At 32.6% G+C, this 27,860-nt stretch overlaps 1 protein-coding gene across 1 annotated transcript in view; it reads left to right on the top strand.

Moving 5' to 3' along the window:
- The window catches only part of LRRIQ3 (leucine rich repeats and IQ motif containing 3), a 227,473-nt gene that overhangs the window by 121,960 nt on the left and 77,653 nt on the right, over window positions 1-27,860 (top strand). Inside the window, 1 exon segment of the mRNA XM_073234129.1 lies at window positions 18,573-18,702. Within this exon segment, the coding sequence (XP_073090230.1) occupies window positions 18,573-18,702 (130 nt within the window).

Raw genomic sequence — 27,860 nt, 5'->3', positions numbered from 1 at the left:
ATTCCTTACATATTCTTGATGTAAGTTTCTTATTACCTATGTGATTTAAAAAATATTTTCCTATTATTTAGATTATTTTCATTGTCTCTGGTCTCCTTTCAGGCCCAAAAGTTTTACATTTTGATAAAATCTAATTTGTCTTTTATTTACTTATTTATTTTGGTTACAAACATTTTCTATCACATTTAGAAACCATTGTGTAAACCAAGGAATCAAAGACTTTATTCTATGTGTTTCCTAACTTTTAAAATTTTTGCTCTTAAATTTAGGCCTGTGATTCATTTTGAACTAATTTTTACATAGTATGAGGGAGAGTTTCAACATCATTCTTTTGCAAGTGCATATCCAATTGTTCACCATTTTTGAAACAAAACAGAATAACTCATCCTTCTTCTATTGAATTATGTTGGTCCCCTTGTCAGAACTCAGTTGATCATGTGTAAGGGTTTACTTCTGGACTCAAAGTTCTAGTCCATTGATCTACATGTCTATCCCCTACAATCATGTTGGCATTGCAGAATTTTTGTTATTTAAATGATATGTTACTGAAAAAAATTCAGAATCTTCAATAGAATAGTTTGGTTATTGTATTATATTTTAGATTTAATCTACTTTATTATACTTAAGATTTAAATCTATTATTGTAAAATTTGCATTTTTATCATTATATTTAAATTCAAAATTAATGAACATGAAAAGTTCTACCATGTATATAAATTATACATTATTTCTGAATTTTTTTAAAGTGTGCAATTTCAAGATTCTTATGTAGATAGAAAATGTGGTGTGGAGAGAAGTTTCTGAGAGTTGACAGATGAAAAGAATATTCAAAGTCCTTGGCGATGATTGATTTTCCACCCATAGACCACTAATTTATCCTACTGGTAGACCATATTGTATAATGCAAATTTCATGGATTTTATAATCATAATTTAACTCTGCTTGCATACTGTAAAGGCAATAGATATATACTCACATAAGTTTATACATATAAATAAGTATCAGTATAGATAATTTTTGTATCATTGTTAAAACAGTTTTAAATGTCAAAATCTATTCTCTTAACTTCAGTGCTTTGTTCACCTCAGCATACTGTAGGAAAATCAATAATGGTCAAAATTTTATTCTTTAGAAGTTGGTTTAGATAAAATAATAGAACAATGACTAATAACTCTATATAATTAAGCACTAAATGTGTGATGGAACATATAAAAAAAGAATGTCATAGAAGAATAGATCAAGAGTAAAATTTTTAAAACAACTACATGAACATTGCTGTGGAGGTGAGAACTTGGTGAATTTGAAAATGGAAAGGAAACTATTCTAACTATACTAAAGATTTATAAAAGGAATTATGGAAACTGAAGTTGAGTAGATCTGTTAGTGCATATTTTAATTTTCACTCGAGTGCTTAAAATGATTACTTGGCAAGAAAAATCTCTCTGGCATACCTAAGAGATACTGTGGGCTTGGTTTCTTACTACCACAATAAAGAAAATATGATATGGCAGGTCAAATGACTTTTTTGGATTTACCAGTACATATAGAAGGTATGTTTATATAATACTGTAGTCTATTAAGTGTACAATAGCATTATATCTAAAAAAATATATATACCTTAAATAAAAATACTTTGTAAAAAGTGCTAACCATCATCTGAGCTTTATGCTAGTCATAATCACTGATCATAGATCACCATAACAAATATGACAATAATGAAAGAGTTTAATATATTTTGAGAATCACCAAAATATGATATAAAGCAAAGTGAGCAAATGCTGTTGGAAAAATGGCACCAATAGACTTGCTTGACACAGGGTTAGCACAAACTTTCAACTTGTTAAAACATAGTATTTATGAAGCACAGTAAAGCAAAGTTCAATAAAACAAGGGATGTCTGTACATTTTAGTAGCACAGTGTGATTATAGGTATCAAATTAGAATTAATGAGCTACATTTGTGATTCAAGATTTTTGCATAGGGTAGTGGGCAATGAAATGTTAGGACAGTTATTTAATTGTTTTATTTATGATAAAAATGAGAAAGTAAATAATGAAATGTTGTATAAGTCAGGTTAAAGTTTTCTAGGTAGTAAAATATCACAGACAGATGACAAGAGAATGTAGAAGTTTTCCAAAGGCTAAATGAAAGAGCACAATGAGGCTGTAGTTTTTAGTAGTTTGTGGGTTTTTATCAATTTGTTTCAGTTTACCTGTTTTATGCTTATAATTTAAGCTTCAGCTGGTTCAGTCTCTTCAGCTCTTAGTCTTCTTGTTCATTCTTACCTGTTTGCCTCATATTTTCCTTTTGTAAATGAATCATTACCTACTTTTTCACATCTGCCTAATCTGTGTTCCCAGCTTCTGCAAGATGCTTTCCCAATAAGCTCAACCTTCTGGTAACATTTACACAGTATCATTCAGATTGGAACTTTAACATACAATTTATTTTGGGACTCATAAAAATGATATACTAATTAAAGCAAGATTAGTTAGGGTAAGAAATAATTTGGACTTGGTCACTGGAGTAGTACAAGAGACAGTTGGTTATGGAGCTAGGAACTGAAGAAGGAGACTCAGCCTGCTACGCAGCATCATATCCAATAAGATCTATTCACTGTCTGTGTGGCTAGCAACAATTGCCCAACTGGAATGAAAACCTTGGCGACACTGAAATTGAGTCATGTTAAGATAGAAAGCTTTTTTTTTTATTTTGGTATCATTAATATACAATCACATGAGCAACATTGTAGTTACTAGATTCTGCCCATTATCAAGTCTCCACCACATACCCCATTACAGTTGCTGTCCATCAGCATAGTAAGATGCTGTAGTTACTACTTCTCTTCTCTGTGCTATACTGCCTTCCCCATGAGCCCCCTCTATGGTATATGTACTAATCATATTGCCCTTTATTCCCCTTATCCCTCCCTTCGAACCCACCCTCCCCATTCCCTTTCCCTTTGGTAATTGTTAGTCCATTCTTGGGTTCTGTGAGTTTGCTGCTGTTTTGTTCCTTCAGTTTTTGCTTTGTTCTTATGCTCCAGAGATGAGTGAAATCATTTCGTACTTGTCTTTCTGCACCTGGCTTATTTCACTGAGCATAGTACCCTCTAGCTCCATCCATGTTGTTACAAATGGTAGGATTTGTTTTCCTCTTATGGCTGAATAATATTCCATTATGTATATATACCACATCTTCTTTATCCATTCATCTACTGATGGACACTTAGGTTGTTTCCATTTCTTGGCTACTGTAAATAGTGCTGCAATAAACATAGGGGTGTATATGCCTTTTTGAAACTGGGATCCTGCATTCTTAGGGTAAATTCCTAGGAGTGGAATTCCTGGGTCAAATGGTATTTCCATTTTTAGTTTTTTGAGGAACCTCCATACTACTTTCCACAATGGCTGAACTACTTTACATTCCCACCAGCAGTATGGTAGGGTTTCCCTTTCTCCACATCCTTGACAGCATTTCTTGTTCCTAGTGTTTTCTATGTTGGCCATCCTAACTGGTGTGAGGTGGTATCTCATTGTGGTTTTAATTTGCATTTTTCCTGATAATTAGCAATGTGGAGCATCTTTTCATGTGCCTGTTGGCCATCTGAATTTCTTCTTTGTTGAAGTATCTATTCATATCCTCTGCCAATTTTTTAACAGGGTTATTTGCTTTTTGGGTGTTGGGGTGGGTGAGTTCTTTATATATTTTGGATGTTAACCCCTTGTCAGATATGTCATTTACAAATATATTCTCCCATACTGTAGGATACCTTTTTATTCTGCTGATGGTGTCCTTTGCTGTACAGAAGATTTTCAGCATGATTTGTCCCATTTGTTCATTTTTTATTTTGTTTCCTTGCCTGAGGAGATGTGTTCAGGAAAAAGCTGCTTATGTTTATATTTAAGAGATTTTTGCCTATGTTTTCTTCTAAGAGTTTTATGACTTCATGATTTACATTCAGGTCTTTGATCCATTTGGAGTTTACTTTTGTGTATGGGGTTAGACAATAATCCAGTTTCATTCTCTTGCATGTAGCTGTCCAGTTTTGCCAGCACCAGTTGTTCAAGAGGTGCTCATTTCCCTATTGTACATCCATGGCTCCTTTATTATATATTAATTGATCATATATGCTTGAGTTTATATCTGAGGTCTCTGGTCTGTTTCATTGGTCTAGGGGTCGGTTCTTGTGCCAGTACCAAATTATCTTGATTACTGTGGCTTTGTAGTAGAGCTTGAAGTTGGGAGCATAATACCCCCCACTTTATTCTTGCTCCTCAGGATTGTTTTTGCTATTCCAATTTATGATTCCATATGAATTTTAGAGATATTTGCTCTAGTTCATTGAAGAATGCTGTTGGTATTTTGGTAGGGATTGCATTAAATCTGTACATTGCTTTAGGCAGGATGGCCATTTTGAAAATATAAATTGTTCCTATCCATGAGCACGGGATGTGTTTCCATTTATTGGTATCTTCTTTAATTTCTCTCATGAGTGTCTTGTAGTTTTCAGAGTATAGGTCTTTCACTTCCTTGGTTAGGTTTTTTCCTAGGTATTTTATTCTTTTTGATGCAATTGTGAATGGAATTGCTTTCCTGATTTTTTTCTTTCTGCTAGTTCAACATTAGTGTATTGGAATGCAACAGATTTCTGCATATTAATTTTGTATCCTGCAACTTTGCTGTATTCAAATATTAGATCTAGTAGTTTTAGAGTGGATTCTTTAGGATTTTTTATGTATAATATCATGTCATCTGCAAACAGGCACAGTTTAACTTCTTCCTTGCCAATCTAGATGCCTTTTATTTCTTTTTGCTGTCTCATTGCCATGACTAGGACCTCCAGAACTATGTTGAATAAAAGTGGGGAGAATGGGCATACTTGTCTTGTTCCCAATCTTAAAGGAAAAGCTTTCAGCTTCTCGCTGTTAAGTATAATGTTGGCTGTGGGTTTGTCATATGTGGCCTTTATTATGTTGAGGTACTTGCCCTCTATACACATTTTGTTGAGAGTTTTTATCATGAATGGATGTTGAATTTTGTCATATGGTTTTTCAGCATCTATGGAGATGATCATGTGGTTTTTGTCCTTTTTTTTGATGTGGTGGATGATGTTGATGGATTTTAGAATGTTTACTATCCTTGCATCCCTGGAATAAATACTATTTGATCATGATGGGTGATCTTTTTGATGTATTTTTTTAATTCGGTTTGGTAATATTTTCTTGAGTATTTTTGCATCAGTGTTCATCTGGGATATTAGTCTGTAATTTTCTGTTTTGTGGTGTCTTTGCCTGGTTTTGGTATTAGAGTGATACTGGCCTTGTAGAATGAGTTTGGGAGTATTCCCTCCTCTTCTACTTTTTGGAAAGCTTTAAGGAGGATGGGTATTAGATCTTCACTAAATGTTTGATAAAATTCAGTGGTGAAGACATCTGGTCCATTGTTTTTTTTTTTTAGGTAGTTTTTGATTACCTCCAATTTCCTTACTGGTATTGGTCTGTTCAGATTTTCTGTTTCTTACTGTGTCAGCCTTGGAAGGTTGTATTTTTCTAGAAAGTTGTCCATTTCTTCTATGTTATCCAGTTTGTTAGCATAAAAATTTTCATAGTATTCTCTCATAATCTTTGTATTTCTGTTGTGACCATAGTGATTTTCCCTTCTCATTTCTGATTCTGTTTATGTGTGCATGTAGATTCTCTTTTTGTCTCTATAAGTCTGGCTAGGGGTTTATCTATTTTGTTTATTTTCTCAAAGAACCAGCTCCTGCTTTCATTGATTCTATTGTTTTATTCTTTTTGGTTATATTTATTTCTTCTCTAGTCTTTATTATGTCCCTCTTTCTTCTGACTTTAGTCCTCATTTGTTCTTCTTTTTTTTTTAGTTTCATTAATTATGAGTTTTGACTATTCATATGGGATTGTTCGTCTTTCCTGATGTAGGCCTGTATTGCAATATTCTTCCCTCTTATCACAGCCTTTGCTATGTCCCACAGAATTTGCAGTGTTGAATTGTTGTTGTCATTTGTCTCCATATATTGCTTGATCTCTGTTTTTATTTGGTCATTGATCCATTGGTTATTTAGGAGCATGTTATTAAGCCTCCATGTGTTTGTGGGCTTTTTCATTTCCTTTGTGTAATTTTTTTCTAGGTTCATACCTTTGTGACTTGAGAAGCTGGTTGGTACAATTTCAATCTTTTTGAATTCACTGAGGCTCTTTTTGTGGCCTAGTGTATGATATATTCTTGAAAATATTCCATGTGCAATTGAGAAGAATGTATATCCTGTTGCTTTTGGATGGAGTGTTCTGTAGGTATCTATTAGTTCCATCTGTTCTAATATGTTGTTCAGTGTCTCTGTCTCCTTACTTATTTTCTGCCTAGTTGATCTGTCCTTTGAAGTGAGTGTTGTGTTTAAGTCTCCTAAAATGAATGCATTGCATTCTGTTTCCCCCTTTAATTCTGTTAGTATTTGTTTCACATATGTAGGTGCTCCTGTGTTGGGTGCATATTCTGTAGTCTTTGTCTGTCCCTTGGTTACTTTGGGATTAGTTGATTTGATTTTGCATCTGCTTATTAATTAATTGTTTTACTTTCCTGTGGTTTTATTTCACCTGGTGACAGCTATTTAGCCTTAGTAATACTTCCATCTGTAGCAGTCCCTCCAAAATGCACTGTAGAGGTGGTTTGTGGGAGGTAAATTCTCTCAGCTTTTGCTTATCTGAGAATTATTTAATCCCTCCTTCATATTTAAATGATAACATTGCTGGGTAGAATATTCTTGGTTCTAAGCTCTTCTGCTTCATTGCATTAAATATATCATGCCATTCCCTTCTGGCCTGTAAGATTTATGTTGAGAAGTCTGATGATAGCCTGATGGGTTTTCCTTTGTATGTGATCTTTTTTCTCTCTCTAGCTGCTTTTAATAGTCTGCCCTTATTCTTGATCTTTGCTGTTTTAATTATTATGTCTTGGCGTTGTCTTCCTTGGGTCCCTTGTGTTGGGACATCTGTATACCTCCATGGCCTGAGGGACTATCTCCTTCCCCAAATTGGGGAAGTTTTCAACAATTACTTCCTCAAAGACACTTTCTTAAGATAGAAAGCTCTTATTAATGAGTTCTGTCATGAGGTAACAAAGTGAAGACACTGTGCTTAAGGACTACCTAAAAACAGAATTGGTACTGCCAACTGCATTCCTAAAATGGAGGCTTGTGCAATGACCTATAGCAGATAGTTAGAACTGGGAAACATTACAAATGCAGAATGGAATGATGAAGGATAAAAACCTAATTACCATAATTAGGTGTTAGTCTATAAGCAAAGTTAAACTAATAGGGAACTCTTTAATTATTGGTCTGGAGAGGCTATTGTCTCCTATGTTAATTCAAGAATTGGAAGGGGAGTGGAGTCCTTCTGTTGGAGATTTAGTAGCTCCAGAGAAGGGAAAAAATGATTACTGAAAAAGAGCAATAAGTCCGACGAGCTGCTTTTCCTTCAGAAGAGAACCAGTGCTGCATACAGTGAGAGATTCCAGTATTAGAAGTAAGCTTTGTAGAATTAAGTATATTCTGGTCTTGGCTGCTATGAATCAGTCAGCCAATTATTTAAAGTGAAGTGTCTTCTTTTTCACAGATAAGGCTAATATATAAAAACACTGCTATTTGTTCTCCCTCCCGCTCATCTCTATTCCAGCACATTGCCTCTTTTCTACATTTATGCCAGCAAACAGTCTCCATCTTAAAGTAAGCACTAAAATGTCTTTGTTCATTTGCCATTGGCCAAGGCCACAATTTCTGGAATCTCATCTTTACTTCCTTTTGTTTAAGAATGAGATTATTTCTATAATTATACCTTTTTTATCTGCTTCTCTTTTCTCTTCAGCTTATAGTGTTAAATAAAAGAGTAAAGTCCCTAATTTAATCAGAACAAAGATTTGTTCTCTTCTAATATTAGGGAAATTAGTTTCTTTATTTAATTGTAATATTATCACTACTATTTTTTTGTATATGTTTCCATTTAATTTTATTTGTATCCTGCTTCCTTTGAAGATGACTGTTTTATGTGAATGTTTATACTCTAGGAATACAAGCCACTTTATGGAAGGTTGTATTTTACTTGTTTTTACCACCATTTACCCAACACAGTGATATGCGTGTAGAAGGCACTCAACAAATATTTATTGATTTAAAATACTATATGTTTTATTTACAATAAGTATGATCCAAACCCTACTTACATTATTTTGAGTTGTAATTTATAACTTATTATATTTAATATACTCATTTTGTAATACTTTATAATTTACTTATATAAACATACTCATTTTACTATATATTATAAAAATATTAATCTACTGTGCTACTATGAAAAGGATAGCTAATAGTTCTCCTTATTACTGAGGTTTTTTTTATGTGGGCAGGAAGAATTAGGATTACTATTGCAAGGAGATAGATTAAAATAAGGTGTATATCAGAAGTAAAACATGAGAGTGCAAAAGGATCTTACAAAGTTATGAACTGTGTAAATAAAAGAGATTTTCTTGCCAGTCTTGCTATACTGGAACTTAGAACACCCTTCAAACTAGAGAAGGTAAAGGGATTACTTCATACTGTGGTTATTATATAAAACTCATTATTCCAGAAATGCTATAAGCTGATGATAAAACACTTAAAATAAATTACTTAGGTAAATTAATGAATAGCAGATCTTACTGGATCTTTAAAGGAAATGGAAATATTTAGCTGGATAACCTTAACTTACCCAGCGTGTTTTTTTTTTCTTTTTTTGCTACTGTTAGAGATAGGATATTTGTTACAGTATACTTGGCAATTGATTGGAGTACTCAAGGTTTTTTTTACTCCAAACTTTAAGAATGCTGATATAATCTTGAAAGCACTATTTTAGAGACACCATTACAATTTTGCACAAGATTCAGTTTTTGAAATTGGTATACAGTGTTTATGTGTGAAATAGTGCATATTCTCAACTACTAACATTCATAGTAAATGTATGCATTTATTTCATAGGAAACATCTTAATGGTAAGTATAAAGGTAAAAGAAAATACATAAAAAGCATGCCTTTCCTATTTAGTTTTAATTTTTGAGTTCATTGAAATGTGAAAAGCTACCATTCATGTTTTTAGGTTTCTTGCTATCATATAGAGTGCCATGATTATTAGAATTCATGAGCACCTAAAAGCAGATCTGGATCACCTTTCTCGAGGCAAAATGTAATGTTTGCTGACTGTCATTAACTAATGTTATACCTCAAGAGTTCAACTATATTTTTTCATCTTTAAACTTTATTACTGTATTTTTCTCCAGGGTAAAAAAAAATTATGGATCAATTTTCACTGAAATGGGCTGGATTTATGTAATCACTTCTCATCAGTGTCAAAAGGAATTTTGCACAGCATTCCCTGGACAACAGGATGAAAACGTGTTTCTCACTGGACACTAGGGATATCAGCTCTAAAAACAAGATAAGTGAAAGTTGAAAATAGAAATACACTTAGTAATTCATCCAAGCCAGCATATTTTAAAAATCTGATACTTGCATGAAAAGGTTCATGAAATTAGTTACTTCCTTAAACAAGAAAGTTAAATTTTTAAATCCAGTGAAGTATACCATCATAAAAAAATTTACAAAGACTGCTAATGCAAAACTTTTCATGCTGTCCATCTTTTTCCAATAAAAAAGATAACAAAATCAATAAAATGACCATTCTTTACCACTTACTTAGAATGGATTTTATTTATTCAAGGTAAAAGAGAGTGGCTATTTCAATGTATTTCAATATTGGTCTAAGCATTGAATGACAAATATTTGTGTTTCATGACTCATCTAGAAATTGACAGATCTGAATTTTCTCAAATAAGTTTAGGTACCATGATTTGGAAAATATTAACTATTAAATCTCACTGCTACTTGCTGGTCTATTTAAGACAATTCTAGATATATTTCATCTAAGCATGAGTTTTTACTAGCAGTATCCTCTTAGAAAGCCTGGAGAGATTCATAATAAATGGCAGGCATTTCTTTATATTTAAGTCTTTGGGTAATAAAATATAAAGATTCTGATAATACCTACTTTAATAGCTTAAGAACCTAAAGAGCCTGTTTATAGCTTTGAAAGTTTTATGACTTGAGTTTTGAGTCATTTTATCCAGTCACAAGAATATTGGACTTCATGTAAATAATAAGCATTTGGACCATGGCTGAAGTATTTCCAGTAAGAGCAGCAGGGCTGAGTTTGTGAAAGAAGCTGTGAACACACTATGAAGTCAGACACATGAGGTTTGTACTGAGCTGTAGAATTTCCAAGATGTCTACCCAGGGTCAGTTATAGCACTTTCTAAGACTACCTGAGTGTGTGTGTGTGTGTGTGTGTGTGTGTATACAAAAATACAGAGATGTACATATCTGCATATATATTATGGAATCCACTTATTACATAATCTATCTTTTGCTCAAAAGAATCCCTCCAGTTCCTGGGATACATGTAGCACTCAGAGGGAAGAAGCATAATTGTACTGCATTTGAAACAGTTATAGTACTTAGTATTGTAATAAAAGCTTACATGAAGTAACATTTACAAATATTCTGAACTCCTTAAATGAGTATATTACTCTCAGTGCAGTAGGCTAAAGTCTCAATTTTAGAAAATATTAAACAAGTGATTGTTATTGTGTCAATTTGATACTTTATCAAAATGTGTTTATAAAGCATATTTAAGTTGGTTATAATATACTTTGCTTTAGAAACATAATTATATCTATGGCTACTTTGTTAATTTACTGAGAGATTTTCTTTATGTTAAATATAAATCCCTTCACAGTTTCTAAACCCTGATTTAAAAATATAAACTACCTAAAATGCTGGATTTGCTTGTGGTGCTTAGGTTAAAGAAGAACAACCTAAACATCAGTAAAATGTTGGCAGTCCCTATCTGTTGCTATAAACATAGACATTGTTCAGATATACCTAGAAATATAGACTCTTGTGCTACATATTTTACTGATAATAAAAAGGATTTTTTTCTTCCTGAAAACTGTGTTTAATTGACCATTATTAAATTTTATATTACCATATGAACTTCTCTAATTTGAAGATTACTTGCAGTATTAACTTCTATTACTATGCATACTAGGTCTCTTTCATTTCAAAATAATAAGTTTACTAAATTAAAAATATAATTTTAGTGAATCAAGTTAACACAAGAAGTTTACTAAAATGCAGATTTTTATCAGGAGTGTGTTTAGCATTCAGCCTATGCTTTTACTGTTTTTCTTACTTTCATTGTCTTTATCTTGCTTCCCATGTTCTCTACTGCTACAAAGAGGACTAATCATTACATTTTGACATATTTTGAGAAGTACAAAAATTTAAATATTCAGAAAATAAAAACTTTGTACCTATGTCTAGCATAGTGTTGTGGATATAGCTGACACACAATGCATATTTGTTTATTAAACTAATCAAATTTTTCAATCCCTTTTTGTTATTTGTGAGTTGATACTGAAACAGGTTGAATAATCCAATCAAAATGGTGCTGGGCTATCGAGATAAGTAAACTACAGACCCAGTTCACAGAGTGAATCATTTCTTCTAGGGGTGAGAAATGTACTTAACTATGATATAAGGTAGAATTCAATAAGTGCTTTGAAAGTTATATACAAAATGATATTGATTATTTAGAGCTGAACTCTAAAATTTGACCTTTAGGTAAACCAGATACAGAATTATTCTTAATTATTACTGTATGATATTGGGTATTTGACAATGTCATCAGTGTATTACAAACAAAATAAGATTTTGAATAGAATTGTATTATCATGTAAATAATTAATCAAATAATTTCTGGAGAAATTTTCAAAGTCACATAAACCCCCACACTGAAATTTACTCATGCCCTTTATGTTACTTACCCTATTATCAATTCATATTATTCATCAGCCAGCACTATATTCTCAACTTAAAATTACAACTGATTCTAAAATCTCATAGAAGTTTGCAGCATCTCTTTTTACTGGGTTCAACAACTACTTTTGTCATATATTCACTGTAAGGTAGCAAAGAGTGGGCCTCAGTAATTTACACATTGGCACCTCTTATCTTGGTAAGGATAGACATTAGAACTTAACCATTCTTGAACTGAAGAAACATATATTTCTATGATGCTTTTCCTAATGTGTTCTTAAACTAGACATTTGCAACAAAATATACTATTCAGCCACCCTCATTTCTCATGGCTACTTTTTGTGTAGAAGAGAAATGTCATATGTCTTTCTATATCTACTGTGTCTCCTGTGTTTGTTTATCTATGTAATCCTTTATGAATCTTCTTTCCATGTATCAAGAATATTATCAATTCAAGTCTTCTTTGTTAAGATAAGATAAGATTAGGATCAAATACAAAGTAGTAGCTATTTTCAAAGAGCAGTTAAACCTGCCAGTTCTTAAAGGAGACTCTCTTAAAAAGTACCTTTTCTTGTAAAAGTTTATGTTGAATCATACCTATTTCTCCATGTTTTTTTCTGTTAACCAGCACTTATTCTTGAAAGGAGAGTTCAAGTGGCATTTACCATACATGAATTACTAAAAGGTAGCCTCCCCTATGTTGAAGGCTTTGCTAGCTAAGTTAATAACAGGCTGTATAACCAAACACCTAAATTAAGTTTTCATTCTGACAAAAAAGCGTAACGCTTTTAATTTGGGTTTTAGCATATTCTAAAATTATCCCTTTGAGTATTACATGGTAAACTTAAGCTCTAGATTAGTACTCTAAAGATGATGTCTCAGCTGGGAAGAGGAAAGGAAACTTAAAAACAAAAAACAGGGGGTAGGATATCATGGGCTGGTGACTTGACTGTGATTCTAAAGAGATTTTTGGGACCATCCCTGAAATAGAACCTACTTAAAAATGAGCATTACATAATACAGACAAAGCAAATGCTTGTTTGGTTGTAGAATAGTATAGGTAGTATGGCAATAGATAATATAATAATGATTCGCTGTTAACAGTCCACTTTGATTAAAGACTTGTAATTTCCTTTAAAGTCAAAGGACTCTGATATACATAATACATAATGTGAAAACAAAACCACAATCTTCAGAACACTACTAGACTAAGTTGGGAATCTCAAATCATTAAGAGTTGAAAATAAATCTTCATTTTCAGAGGCAGAAGAATTTAATGTAAAATATTTACCCTTGGTCTAGAAAGAGCATACAGGAAATTACCACTGGCCACTACTCCTCAATTTTTAAATGATAAATTGTTATCCCCTCTGAGGGAAATAAATATATATTATGATCATCCATTTGAAATTTTACAGCTAGGTGCTTATTCAGTTTGCCAATTAAAGGGAGCTCCATTGCTCCTTAGTTAATCTATTCCCATATTCAGTAGTACTCGAGAAATTTTTTATTATGATTGGATGAGATTCATTAATATACAGATATCTCTCCCTATTTCCCTACCTATTATAGGTTATTTTTTCTTAGCTTCTCTGCTCAATACCATCAAAAAGAGCTCTTTCCCTACTATTTGGTCTCCAGTTTATGATGTATAATCAACAGAATAGAGACATATGCCCAAGTTAAAGATATAATTATTCCTAGCAGATGGTTATGTTTATGCATTTTTTGTGTATAGTTAATATTAAGGAATGGTAAAGTAGAAGAGACTTAAAAAAATTCAGAGAGTTTAAGTTGATGTACATGATGAAGAGCTTAGAAGTGGGTGGGAGAGTTGTGAAGAGATGCTGAGTGACTGGAGTATGGAAGATCTCAGTGTTAAAAGAAGGGAATGTTGAAAAACATAACTTGGGATAGAGTCCTTTAAAAAAATACAAGCTAGGAATTTTATTATGTCTTTATTAGACTTTCTCCAAAAAATGGAGTTTCACTTTATGTTATATTGAACCAAAGTTCGTAAACTTCCACTCAATCCTTCTAGTACTTTTCTTTGGTTCTGTTCTTTCAATTTAGCAAATAATTATTGAGTGCCTGTTGAGTGCCAGAGGCCATTCTTGGCACTAAGTAAACAAGATAAGCAAAGTTCTTGCCTTTGTGGACTAGATTCTAGAAAAAACAAGTAAAAACAAGTTTTAACCCAAGTAAACTAATTGTGATAAATGTTATGAATAAGAAGGGCGTGAGATAGAGATTAGTAAGAGAAAGCCTACTTCTTATAGTTTTTCTAAGGAGATAATATTTAAAATTAACCCCTGAAGGATAAGATACTAGCCACACAAAGTATAGGAAGGAGAGTGTTCTAGTGAGGATGTGCAAGAATATAATGACCAAAGTCAAGAACAGGACGAAATGAGTTTGACTCTGTTGTCAAGGGCCATATTTTTGCTGTTTTTTGCAGCTGATAGTAAGGACTGAGCACCTTGGGCATCCATCAAGAAATTTAAAACTGAAGAAAAATATGATCAGATTTACCTTTTGACAAATGTAAATGTGTCCTGTAAGAGCCAGGGTGAAGGTAGAGACCAATAGAAGAGAAACAAATTTGTGGTTGGAAGGGCTGATTATAGCTTAGATTAGAGAAATAAAGTGAAAAGAGAAGTGAATAGATTTGAAATATATTCAGGAGGTGGAATTGACAAGTTTTGCTGATGTCTTAGATACTGGGTTTCAGAAAAAAGGCAAAAGATCAGGAAAATGTCAGATCGAGGACATGAATCTCTCTGTTTACTCTGGATTTAAACATGGTTTATTTATATAGGGCTTACTTTAAAAATAGTTCAGTAGGTAGGCTGCTTTCTTTTCATGTTCTAGATTATCTATAATAATCTGAAAATAAATCACCTCACTGACATAGTGCTTCAGCTATAGTTCTCATCAGAATGAGTATGATAAGATTGACATTTCTTCATTCTCAGTGAAATGCTTAAGACAGTGTAAGACATCACACAGTGGTCTCTTTTAATTATTTTACTTTTAACCAAAATGTTTTGTTCTCCTATCACTCATGTTTTTAAATCATATTATGCATTATAGTGGTTAAGTTCATTTTGCCCAAGTGCAATATTTATTCCTATTAAGCCTCATCTGTTTAATTTGACCCATTGCTCCAGGCTACTGATAATATTTTTATTTTAAATTTCTGATTGTTGTTAATGAATTTTGTTCTTTTACCACCTCATTTGAAAATTGATAAGTATTTCCTTTATATTTTTATTCAGATCATTCATATAAATATTGATCAGGACAGGACTAAGAACAGGTCCACATTATCATGATATTAGAGATTTCCTGTCATGTTGACATCATTTTATTAATCCTTACTCTTTTCCATGTTATGATTCAGTATCTTTTATCTCCATCTGATTGTATTGTCTTTTTATAAGTACTGAAAGCATTTGTCAAACATATTGCTGAAATGCGGTTTTAACATGTCAAAGCTATTTGAACATGACTTCGTTTTGACCCTGTTAAAAATGAAATTATATCTGATGTAATTAGTTTGTTGTCAACTTAGACTGCTCCCCACTGACTATTCCTTTTCTAAATACAATTGAACATCCTTGATATATTTTATAAAATTATCAAGGACCAGTTTTAGGCTTTGGGCATTTTAGTTAATACATGTTGCTTTCTATTATGAAAAGAGGGTACTTATTAGCTTATCATCAGTCTTCTGATAACTTTTCTTTTCCCATGATTTCAAAGATCAGTCTATAAGTGGGCATGTCCTTTCTTTTCCTTCCTGAAGTACATATAACAGGAAAGCCCATTTTCTTTACCTTGATTGCCTGTATAAGCCTCATTATATTTAGAACTTAGGCTCTCTGATCATCTTCCTATAGCTTTGTTTCACTGTCACATATTTACCCTTTATTGTGGATTCTTCTTTTAAAAAAGCCAAGGAAGGAAAATTTTTTAAAATATGAAAAGCAATGATATGGATATATAGAAAATGATAAGCAGGAGAACTAAAGAAAATACATTTCCTTAAGGAACTATCTATTTAATTTTTAAATAGAATAAAAATATTTAGATTTTAAAAATATATATTTAATCTATTTAATTTTTAAATTTCACGACTCTGTAAGTTAACTTTATTTGTGATAGGGATTATATACTTAGATCCAAAAGATAGATATACTTTTTTAAAAAATTTCATTCTTTCCAGGGGAGAGTAAAGAAATAAATTCTTGTAGAAATAGAATTGTTGAACATATCCTTACATTTCACTGTCATTGTTTTCTCATGTACAGGTTATTAGTGTGATATCTAGAAGAAAGAATGGATTTATTTCTATGGTTGAAACAGAATTTGAGGTCATTTTTAACTTACAGTGAATTGCATTATTAGGAAGGAAACAGGTTATCAAAATAGAGAACAATTCATAAAAGTTAGAAGGTACAAGAAGAGTGGTGATGCAGAACACTGGTTGAAGAGAACTGGTAGATGAATTTGAGGTTTAAAAAGCACTTGGAATAAATTGTTACAGATTTCACTGCAAAATAGTGGTCTACATTTTTTTTTCTTGGTCACACTTTGTTAAATAGAATTGAACCCAGATGAAAATAGCAGCAACATTACTTAAAATAATGTCATTTTAATAATGTGTTGATATTGTATGTTATTATAATTATTCTTTTCAATCTTAAGAACAATTTTTAAATATTAAGAGACCATATGAGCTCAAAAATACCTATTGTTTGTCTTTCTAGCCAAAAGTTGTATTTTTGTCATGTGAAGACTGGAAAGAAATTGTGTTGTGTAAGAGTTGATTAGTAAAGTATTCTTTAGTGTAGAATAAGAACTGAGATGTATTCTAGGACTATATAATACCTAGTACTTGTCATGAACATTAAAAAAAATCCTTGCACAATGAATCACTGGGTAGAGACAAATCATTTCCAATAAATGAATTAGCGAGTACAGCATGTAAAATTTAAATGATAAGAAACTTGAGAAATTTAACTAAGTGTATCTGGATTTTGTGGTATAGAACTTTGAGCATAAAATCGTAAATACAGAGCAGCAGACACATATACAAGTATCTCTTCTAAATTGTCGAATAAAAGGTTTGAACAGGTGGACAGATCAAGGTAGAGGAAATAAGATGAGTACTCAAAATTTTATTAGTTTTTGTGACTTTTCTCTCCTCAGATTAAGGTGGTGCTATTCCCCAGAATTAGAAATAAGTATTAATAGTTTTGGAGTAAAGATATGACTTCAATTCTCCTGAATATGAAATGTCTGTGAGGAGAATATAGCCAATGATTATATAACATCTTCCTATGTTGACAGATAGTAACTGCATTAGTTAGGGTGAGAATTTAATACTATGAGAAATTGTTGAACTACTGCGTTGTATACTTTAAACCAATGTAAAATTGTGTATCATTGATTCTTCAGAAAAAAGAAAAAAGTAATACCTGTGAGATTTTCCAGGATGAATGATCACAGCTCCATTCATTGTTATGAGTATTACATAAATAAAATCTATAAGAATAACAGTGGCAAGTGATAAACATTATATATTAGTATTCCATAATCAAATATATAAAGGCAAACATCTCAGAAAGGAGATCTTTACCAAGACATATATTTGTGAGTCTTCAGGATTTAGACCACTAGTTCTCATCAAGGAAAGCATAATTTCCTGGGAAGGTTTTTCAAAATACATACATATATCCTCTCCCAAGATTCTGATTTATTTTCCCCTGTTACAGACAGTTGGTTGCCTACCAGTACCTGTCCTTTACTTCTTTCTTGGGAACAGACCCCCAGTTTTATTCCAGGCAGCAAAGTACCTACCAAAAAGGCTGCATTTCTTATCCTCTCCTTTATAGTAGCTATAGTGACCACCAATGAGGTATAAACAGAAGTTATTGGAAGGACCCTGTAGATGCAGAAGATGAACCAGGTTTTGAAAGGGCCTGGTTCCTGATGACCTAATGGATGAGTACTCTATACTGGTCCTGGATGGACTGTGATGAGAAAGAGAGATAACATTAGTAATTATTAAAACATTCCCTACTAGTGTACAGACACTGTATAGTTTACATCTGACAGTGGCCCAATTCTTCACAAACTTCCTTTTTAATATTCTAATTGTACTCCATCCACATATATTTGATCCATATGTATTTTACAACTTGTAATAATTCTGGCCCCATTTTTATTTCTTCCTAAGTTACTGCCTTTCAGTGTACTGTGAAATAATTTTCTCTCTCCTTTCTTGTTCTGAATCTTCTTCAGGCTTTCTGGGGAACATTTTCTTGCCCAGATATTTGTTTATTCCTTACTTTTCTTCCCTCCTGGTTCTTTTTGTCACTGCATCCTCCTGATAGGTTTGTCTTTCCCTTCATTTCCCTTAGAGCGCTATCCAAAGTATACCATGAACTCTTAATAGACAACGTACCAAAACCATACACAATGGAGCTCTTTTCATCTTAACTTTGCTTATCTCACAGTTTTTTGTTGTTTTTTAAATGAAAATCAATCATGATAATGTGTATTACATGTGAGAGTTCATTGAGAACCCTAAAACACATAAAAGAGATATTATTGTTGTCATTGCTTTTTTTTTTCCCCACAGAATATAAATACTCCTGTTGATCTAAAAATTTCTGGAGAACAGAGAAGACATGTTTCCTCTATTTTATATGAATTAAAAACAAAAGATACTGGCATAAAATCAAAAAAATCAAGACATCTCATTCAAAAAGGTTAGTTCTATGAATCAGTATACTTAATGAACATATTTAATCAAGAATAATTAATTTCATTAGAAATTGGGCGTGTTAATTTTGAGCTATAAATATGACTTCATGAAATATATGTTAAGACTTCTAGATAAAATGTCCATTATCTCATTTAATATTATATAAATATACATATTCTTAGTTATTTCATGCATATCAAGGATCTGATTTTGGAAAGTTGGGAATTTGGAGAAATAGGTACTAGCAAGAACCATATTGAATTGCTAGCTTTGTTACTATATGGCTATGTCAGTTTGGTATCTCCTTCAGGAAATCTATCAAGTATCAGATTAATATAAATTAATTCAATTAAATAATGATATTAAATTTTCTTCAGGCCATGAATGTAATTATTTTTGTTTTTATTTTCTGTTAATAAAATTTTGTTTATCAAATGTTTACTTTTTTCTTTTGGTTTTGCAAAGTTTTTTTCTGACAATTTTATGTTATGGTCGGATGACAATCTCACAGAAGAATCAAAAAATCATTTTTGTAAAATAATTTGAAGATTTTTCTTAATTGTTTCTCTTAAGCCTTTTTTTAATTATTGTGATAAGAACACTTAACATGACACCTACTCTCTTGACAGTTTTTGAGGTACATAATACAGTACTGTTAACTATAGACACAAGGTGGTAGAGTGGATTGATATAATTTTTCCATCTTGTATAACTGAAATTTTATACCTATTGGACAGCAATTCACCATTTCACCCTCCTTCCAGCTTTTTAATTCTTAAATATTCAAATTCTTGTCTTTTTAAAAACTTATCCCATTGTCTGTCCAAATGGATTTTCTCTTCTTTGTATACCAGCTAGTGTGACTCTGACAAATCCTCATCTGTCAGTGACTTTATTTGTTTCTTCATCAGTTCTTCTATAGTTTCATGTACTTTATATATTTCATAAAGCTCTGCATCTTTTACTTAAAAATAATTTTATTTGTATTCAATTATTTAATTCATAAGTTTATAAACTAAATGAAATAAAGGTAAACTAGTAGTCCCATGCTTCATAATTCCCCACTCACTCTTCCTGCTACCCTAAGGCTATATCATTTAATAATTTCAACTGACTGTGTTATTTGCTTTTATATTTCCAAGCTAACATACTTATTCTGCTAAAATTTCATTTTTAATCTTAGATATTATTCAAAAATTTCCACTATGAAAGACAGAGACTTAATTCTCTATGATGCATACACTTGCATATCCCCTCCTCTATTCATTTAAGAGGACTATATCATTACTCTAAGTTAATTAATTTTTAATGTTTAATTATTATAACTATGTAAATATTATAGCTGACCCACACAATTTGTTAGGATATGTTTGTTTTCTTACATTACGTTTTTTGAAAACTTGTTTGAAAATCTCTTACCTTTCAAACCACCACTATCCCCAAGTACATCCACATATATATCTATTTTTTCAAAATATTTCTGCTTGAGCCCTTCATTTTGTTGATTTAATCAGGACTGCTTGCTTTCAAAACCTGTTCTTAGAGTTATCATCTTGGTATGTCTGTTCAACTGTGATCCCAAGAATTCATTTATCTCTGTGCTGTGTTGGGACTGTAACTTCCTGGATATTATATCTTATTATTTCTTGATTTATTTTCTTATTTTTAATGTAGTGCCTTCTTCATTAGTTAATTGAGAAATTATATGTAGAGGAGAATTTTCTTAAAGTATTGAAAACCTAAACATCTCTTTATGCTATATTTACATTTGGTTGATGATTTGACTATAGAACTTCTTTCAGAAATATTTCAGCATTGCTTTATTGACTTTGAGTCCAGTGTTATCTTTGAGAAATTTATTGTCATGTAGTTTTCAATCTGATGTATAAGAACTTCTGTTTATTGTTTTTCCTTATTGACTGGAAATTTCAGCATTTTCCTTAATACTGGGTATTCTGCAATTTCACAGTGTTTTATTTCATAGATATTTGTTTGCTTAGGTGGATTTTCTTTCTATTCAATTTGTTGTGGTTTCCCAATATGAAAATGTATACATGTCCTCAGTTCTGGGTATTTCTTTTTTTGTGAGTGGTAAAATATATATAATACAAAACTTAACGTTTTAAGCACTTTAACTGTACATTAAGTACATTCAAATTGTGTGAGCATCATGAACATCTGTCTGCAGAACCTTTTCATCTTCAGCTGAAACTCTGTGCCATTATACACTCCCAATTCTTCCCTCTCTCCAACAACTAGAAACCTCTATTCTATTTTCTATCTCTAGAATTGGATTACTCTAGGTATCTCATGTAAGTGGAATCATAAAATATTTATCTTTTTGTGACTGGGTTATTTCACTTAGAATAATAATATCTTTAAATTCTATCCATCTTGTAGCATGTGCAATTTTTTTGAGGTTGAATAATATTCCATTAAATGTAGATACCACAATTTTCTTATCCATTCATCTGTCAATTGGCATTTCGATTACTTACACAAGTAAGCTACTGGAATTAATGCTGCTATTAATATAGGTATACAGATATTTCATTGAGACCCTGTTTTCAATAGTTCTGGGTATATACCCAGCGGTGGAATTGCTGTATCATATTATAATTCTATTTTTAGTTTTTTGAGTAACCACTCTACTGTTTTCCCTAGGAGCTATACTATATATTCCCGAAAGTGTTCTAGTTTCTTCACATCCTGGCCAATATTTGTTGTGTTTTGGATGAAAGTGTTCTAATTTCTTAACATCCTGGCCAATACTTGTTATGTTTTGTTGTTATTATTATTCTTTATAGTAGTCATCCTAATGAGTATAATGTCATATCTAGTGATTTAGATTTGCATTTCCCTAGTGATTAATGATGCTGAACATCTTTTCATTTGCTTAGTAGCCATTTGAGAATCTTCTTTGGAGAAATGTCTATTCAAGTCTTCTGCTCAGTTCTATTTGGATTATTCTGTTGTTGAATTGTAGGATTTCTTTTTATATTCTGTGTATCAATCTGTTAGCATATATATGAACGGCAAATATTTTCTCCTATTCTGTGGGTTGCCTCATTACTTTGTTGGTAGTATGGTTTTATGTACAAGAGGTTCTAATTTTGGTGAACTTCAGATTATTTATTTTTTTCCTTTTGATTCATATTTAAGAAATTTGCAAAAATCCAATGTCATGAAGCTTTTGCCTTGTGTTTTCTTCTAAGAGTTTTATAGTTTTAGCTCTTATGTTTTGACTTTTAATCCATTTGAGGTTAATTTTTGTATACAATGTAAGGGGTACAACTTCTCCTTTTTTTTGTCTTTGGAATTGAGTTTTCCCAGCACTGTTTGTTGAAATGATTCTTTTTCCCATTGAATGGTCTTGATACCCATGTTGAAAGTCATTTGATCATATATGCAAGAGTTTCCTTCAGGGCTGTTATTCTATTCCATTAATCTGTTTGTGTATCTTTACATCAGAACCACAGTGTTTTAATTATCATAGATTTGTAGTAAGTTTTCAAATGAGGAGGTGTGAGAAATACAATTTTTCTTTTTCAGGATTGTTTTGGCTCTGTGGTGTTCCTTGAAATTCTGTATGAATTTTAGGATGAAATTTTTTTTAAATTTCTACAAAAGTACCTTGGGATATTACAAGGTTTACATTGAATCAGTTGATTAAGTAGTAGATTAACATATTAAATCTTCCAGTCTATGAATACGGGATGTCTTTCCATTTATTTGTTTCATCTTTAATTTCTTTCAGCAATATATTGCAGATTTAAGTGTACAAATTTTCCACCTCCTTGGTTTATTCTCTGTATTTTATTCTTCCTGATTCTACAGTTGATTCTTGAATAACATGTGTTTAAACTATTTTAAATGGGTTTATAAAGTCAAATAATTTTCATCCACTTATCACTTATAATGATTTAGCATCCACTTATACATGGATTTTTTTCAATAAATATATAGTGTCTGTAATTGGATGTAAGGCAATAGATTCCACAGGTGATGTAGTGGCTCCATGACTTTAGTGATATTAGCAACACATGTTAGCCAGCTGCCCTAGGGAACGGCCCCTTACTTACGCATTTTAAACTTTTTTCTCTAAATGGAAAAGAAATCTCAGGAAAACTTTTCTCAAGACTGACCAAAGAAGACTCAGATCAATGTCCCCAAGCAGGATTTCCTCCAAGAACTCTGAGAAGGCCCAGGGCAAACACAAGGCCACTTCAAGCCTAGGATTGGGCACGTAGATCACAACACTGACCATAGTGCAGGGTTCAAAAAACTTGGCTTCCACACGCAGGGTGCAAATTCTCTGCTCCTGGAGACCATTCTGGGCAGGTCTGCTCTTCCCGGAGGAAGGCTGTGGGAGTTGGAAATGAACCTTCTTACCATCTGGCCTTGGGGTAATTCTGTGGTCATTGTTACCCTGAGGTCATTGTTACCCTAAATCTGTAGCTGCATGCACAGGCCTCTGACTCCATGTGCGCAGGAAACTCACAGATCTGGAGCTGCAGTGCCATTTGATGGCACCCCAGTGTCAGGGTTAGGGTCTCCAAGGATGAGAGGACTATTGAGACTTCCCTCTTCAGAGAATCTGAACCCTAAAGACCTAACCCCTAGATCCTTGACAAGGGAAGTTGAGGCTAGGGGGAGTTAAGAGTTAGGGTCTGTTGTCTGCACCAGAGAGAAATGCTGGGATCAAGAAGAGCAGAGTTGCTGAGACTGGAGTGGGGCAACTCAGAGGAAGGAAGTGGGAAACTTTTGCCCCTTTTAAGGGCCTTAGTCCCAGCCGAGACCTGATCTACCTGCAGGAAGGTGTCAACTCTGGCAGATATCAGTAAAACAGCTAATTTACCCTTTGCTTGCTCTGTTTTCTCTCTTGGGCCCTACCACCCTCCCATTTCTTTTCTATTTTACTCTTTGTTGCATTTCAAGCTATTGACCCATTTTATATACAGTAGACTATTATAGTTATCTTACAGTAGACTATTAGTAGTTAAGTTTTTAGAGTCAAAAGTTATAGTCAGATTTTCACCTGCACTGGGGATCAGTGCTCTTAATCCCCATGCTGTTCAAGTGTCAAATTCATTGTAAATGGAATTGTTTTCTTAATTTCCTGTTTGGATTTCTCATTGTTGATATATAGAAAAACAAATGTTTCTCTGTTGGCTTTGTATCCTGTAACTTTGCTGAATTAGTCTATTAATTCTAAAAATGTGTGTGTGTGTAATTTTTAGGTTTTCCACATAAAAGATAATGTTCTTGATAAACAGAGATAATTTTACCTCTTCCTTTCCAATTTACATATCTTCTAATTCCTTTTCTTGCATAAAAGCTCTAGACATGATTTCCAGTACGTATTAAATACATGTGATGAAAGTGGAATATTTGTCTTATTCCTGATGTTAGAGAAAAAAAAATCAGTGTTTTACCATTGAATATGATGTTAGCTATGTTTTTCTTTATTGAAGTACCATTGATATACAATCTTATATAGGTCTCAAATGTACAACACAGTGGTTCAAAAGTTACTCATATTATTTAAGCCTCATCCCCACTAGTGCAGTTGTGGTCAACATAGTAAGATGATACAGAATCACTGGCTATATTCTCCATGCCTGTACTATCCCCGTGACCAACTTATATTATGATTGAGAATTCTTGTGCCTCTCTATGCCCCTTGCATTTCCCCACCCACCACCCCAAACCTGCCCCTGCCCCCATAGTGACCACCAGTCACTCCTCAGTGTCTCTGGGTCTACTGCTGTTTTGATCATTTTGTTTTGCTTTGTTTTTATATTCCACAAATAAGTGAAATCATATTTTATCTTTTTCCACCTGGCTTATTTCACTTAGCATAATAACCTCTAGATTCATTCATGTTGTTGCAAATGACAGGATTTCTTTTATATGGCTGAGTAATATTCCATTGTGTATATATACCACATTTTCTTTATACGTTCATCTGTTGATGGGCACTTGAGTTGCATCCTTATCTTGGCTATTGTAAATAATGTATTAATAAACATAGGGGTGCTGTGGGTAAAACTGCAATATTTCCAGAATCTCTTGCCTGGTTTTAGTCCATCTGCATATCAATAGGTAATTACAAGGGTATGCAAGGGTTTATCTGGCCCGGAGAGGTTGGGTGGAGCTCTCTCTCTTCTGCTGCAGCCCAGTCAAGAGAGAGATGGGACAACTGCCTGTAAGAAATAAACAGGTTTCTTAACTTTATTTCTCCCTTTGACTGATTTCGGTTCTAGGGATATTTTGCCCTGGGATTTTCCCCCCGAAGTTACAAGTACATCTTTTGAATCAGGGATTTTGTCCTCTTTGGGTAAATATTCTTGGAAGTGGAAATACTAGGTTGAATGATATTTCTATTGTTAGTTTTTTGAGGAACTTCCATATTGCTTTCCACAGCAGTTGTACCAATTTATATTTTTACCACCAGTGTAGGAAGGTTCCCCTTTCCCTACATCTTTACCAACACTTATTATTTCTTGTCTTTCAGATAGTGGCCATTATAAGTGGTGTGAAGTGATATTTCATTGTGGTTTTAATTTGCATTTCCCTGATGATTAGTGATGTAGAGCACCTTTTCATGTGCCAGTTGGACATCTGTATTTCTTTTTTGGAAAAATGTCTGTTCAGGTCCTCTGCTCATTTTTTAATCTGGTTATTTGTTTTTTTGGTGTTGAGGCGTATGAATTCTTTATATATTTTGGATGTTAACCCCTTATCAGATTAATCATTTATGAAATGAATATGTACTGCCATACTGTAGGTTGCCTTTTTGTTCTGCTGATGGTGTCCTTTGCTGTATAAAAGCTTTTTAGCCCATGTTCATTTTTTATTTTGTTTCCATTGCTCAAGGAGATGTATCCAGGAAAAAAATTGCTCATACTTATATTCAAGAGATTTTTGCCTTTGTGTTTTTCTAAGAGTTTTATGGTTTCACATATTACATTCAGGTCTTTGATCCATTTCAAGTTTACCTTTGTGTATGGAGTTAAATGTTAATCCAGTTTCATTCTCTTGCCTATAGCTGTCCAGTTTTTCCAACACCAGTTATTTAAGAGACTGTCTTTTCCCATTATATATTCATGGCTCCTTTATCATGTATTTATTGACTGTATATATATGGGTTTATATCTGGGCTCTCTAGTCTGTTCCACGGATCTTGTGCCTGTACCATACTGTTTTGATTATGATAGCTTTGTAGTATAGCTTGAAGTTAGGGAACATAATATCCCCAGTTTTGTTCTTCTTTAGCAGGATTGCTTTGGCTATTCAGGGTCTTTTATGGTTGCATATGAATTTTAGGGTTATTTTCTGTAGTTCATTGAAAAATGTGGTTAGTATTTTGATAGGGATTGCACTGAATCTGTAAATTACTTTGGGCAAGATGGCCATTTTGGCAATATTAATTCTTCCTATTCATGAGCACAGAATAGATTTCCATTTTTGGTGTCTTCTTTAAGTTCTCTCATGAGTATCTTATAGTTTTCAGAGTATAGGTCTTTTCACTTCCTTGATAAGGTTTATTCCTAGGTATTTTATTCTTTTTTATGCAATTATAAATGGAATTATTTTCCTGATTTCTCTTTCACTAGTTTGTTGTTAGTATATAGCAACATATTTCTGTGTATTAATTTTATATCCTGCAACTTTACTCAATTCATTTATTAGATCTAATAATATTTGGTGGACTCTTTAGGATTTCCTATGTTTAATATCATGCTACCTGCAAATAGTTAAACTTTAACTTCTTCCTTACTAATTTCGATGCCTTTTATCTCTGTCTTGTCTGGTTGTCATGGCTGGGACATTCAGTAATATGTTGAATAAAAGTGGTGAAAAGTGACATCCTTGCTTGTTCCTGATCTTTCAGCTTTTCACCAATGAGTATAATTTTGGCTGTGGGATTGTCATATATGGCCTCTGCACCCATTTTGTTGAGAGTTTTTATCATGAATGGATATTGAATTTTGTCAAATGCTTGTACAGCATCTATGAAGATGATCATGTCATTTTTGTCATTCTTTTTGTTGATGTGGTGGATGATGTTGATGGATTTTCTAATGTTGTACCATCCTTGCGTCCCTGGAATGAATCTTACTTGATCATGGTGGATGATCTTTTTGATATATTTCTGAATTCAGCTTGCTAATATTTTGTTGAGTATTTTTGCATCTATTTTCATCAGGGATATTGGTCTGTAATTTTCTTTTTTTGTGGTGTCTCTGTCAGTTTTTGTTAATAGAGTGATTCTGGCCTCAGAATGAATTTGGAAGTATTTCCTCCTTTTCAACATTTTGGAATACATTAAGAAGGATGGGTATTTGCTCTTCTTTAAATGTTTGGTAGAATTCAGCTGTGAAACCATCTGATATTGGATTTTTGTTTGTTGGGAGTTTTTGATTACCACTTCAATTTCATTATGGGTAATTTGTTCAAATATACATTTTCATCCTGGGTCACTCTTGGAAGGTTGTATTTACTTAGAAATTTGTGCATTTCTACTGGTTTGTCCAATCTATTGGCATATAGTTTTTCATAGGAATCTCTAATAATTCCTTATATTTCTGTGGTATCCATTGTGGCTATTCCTTTTTCAATTCTGACTTTGTTTATTTGTGTAATCTCTCTTTTTTTTTTTGATAAGTCTGGAAAGGGGTTTTTCTACTTTGTTTATTTTCTCAAAGAACCCATTCTTGGTTTTGTTGATTTTTATCTACTGTTTTATTCTTCACCATTTTATTTGTTTCTGCTCTGATCTTTTTTATGTCCTTCCTACTAACTTTGAAACTTTGAGCTTCATTTGTTCTTCTTTTTCTGGTTTCTTTAATTGTGAATTTGGACTTTATTTGGTATTGTTCTTGTTTCTTGAAATTGGCCTGCATTGTTATGCACTTCCTTCTTAGAACCACTTTTGCGGTATCCCATATATTTTGGATTGTTGTATTTTTGTTTTCATTTGTCTCCATGTATTGCTTGATTTCTGTTTTCATTTGTTCATTGATCCATTGATTATTTAGAACCATGTTGTTTAGCTTCCATGTGTTTGTAGGATGTTTTGTTTTCCTTGTGTAATTTATTTCTAGTTTCATACCACTGTGGTCTGAGAAGTTGCATGACACAATTTCAATCTTTTAT

The sequence above is a fragment of the Manis javanica genome, chromosome 4, assembly GCF_040802235.1.
Source record: "Manis javanica isolate MJ-LG chromosome 4, MJ_LKY, whole genome shotgun sequence".
NCBI lineage: Eukaryota > Metazoa > Chordata > Mammalia > Pholidota > Manidae > Manis > Manis javanica.
This window is presented reverse-complemented; position numbering and strand designations above follow the sequence as displayed.